Here is a 375-nt window from a genome sequence, read left to right as displayed (position 1 = left end):
TGGGCTGAGGTTTGGTGACCTCCACTGATTCAGGAACTGCCTTTCCAACACTGTCCACTGTTTCACTATTCACTGACTCGGCCTTACTTGCTATGCTATTGTTCAATTTATCTTTACTTTCTCTACTAACACTATTTATTACATTACTAGAGCTAGACTCACTTGGTTTATTAGTCCTAACTACATTATCTACTGTCTCTATTTCCATAGTATCCTTTTCTGCTGCTTTTTTTGCTACTTCTGCGGCAAATTGCGCTGCTATGTGTGCCGATTCTGCTTTATTTGGTGGCGTTCCGCTCTGGAAAGGGGAGGAGAGACAGAAACAGTGGTATTAATTCACCTGTACATCCTGCTTCCACTACAAATCGCTAAACT

The 375-nt window shown here is 41.6% G+C and overlaps 1 protein-coding gene across 1 annotated transcript in view; it reads right to left on the bottom strand.

Annotated features, from left to right (window-relative positions):
* LOC119588167 (transcription factor SPT20 homolog) overlaps positions 1 to 298 on the bottom strand; it is a gene marked incomplete at its 5' end in the record, with an annotated part of 1,820 nt that extends 1,522 nt beyond the window's left edge. The window contains 1 exon segment of the mRNA XM_037936871.1: positions 1 to 298. Within this exon segment, the coding sequence (XP_037792799.1) occupies positions 1 to 298 (298 nt within the window).
* Positions 299 to 375: the final 77 nt, after the last annotated feature.

The sequence above is a fragment of the Penaeus monodon genome, chromosome 23, assembly GCF_015228065.2.
Source record: "Penaeus monodon isolate SGIC_2016 chromosome 23, NSTDA_Pmon_1, whole genome shotgun sequence".
Taxonomy (NCBI): Eukaryota; Metazoa; Arthropoda; class Malacostraca; order Decapoda; family Penaeidae; genus Penaeus; species Penaeus monodon.
The sequence above is the reverse complement of the archived record's forward strand: the minus strand, read 5'-3'. Positions and strand labels throughout refer to the sequence as shown.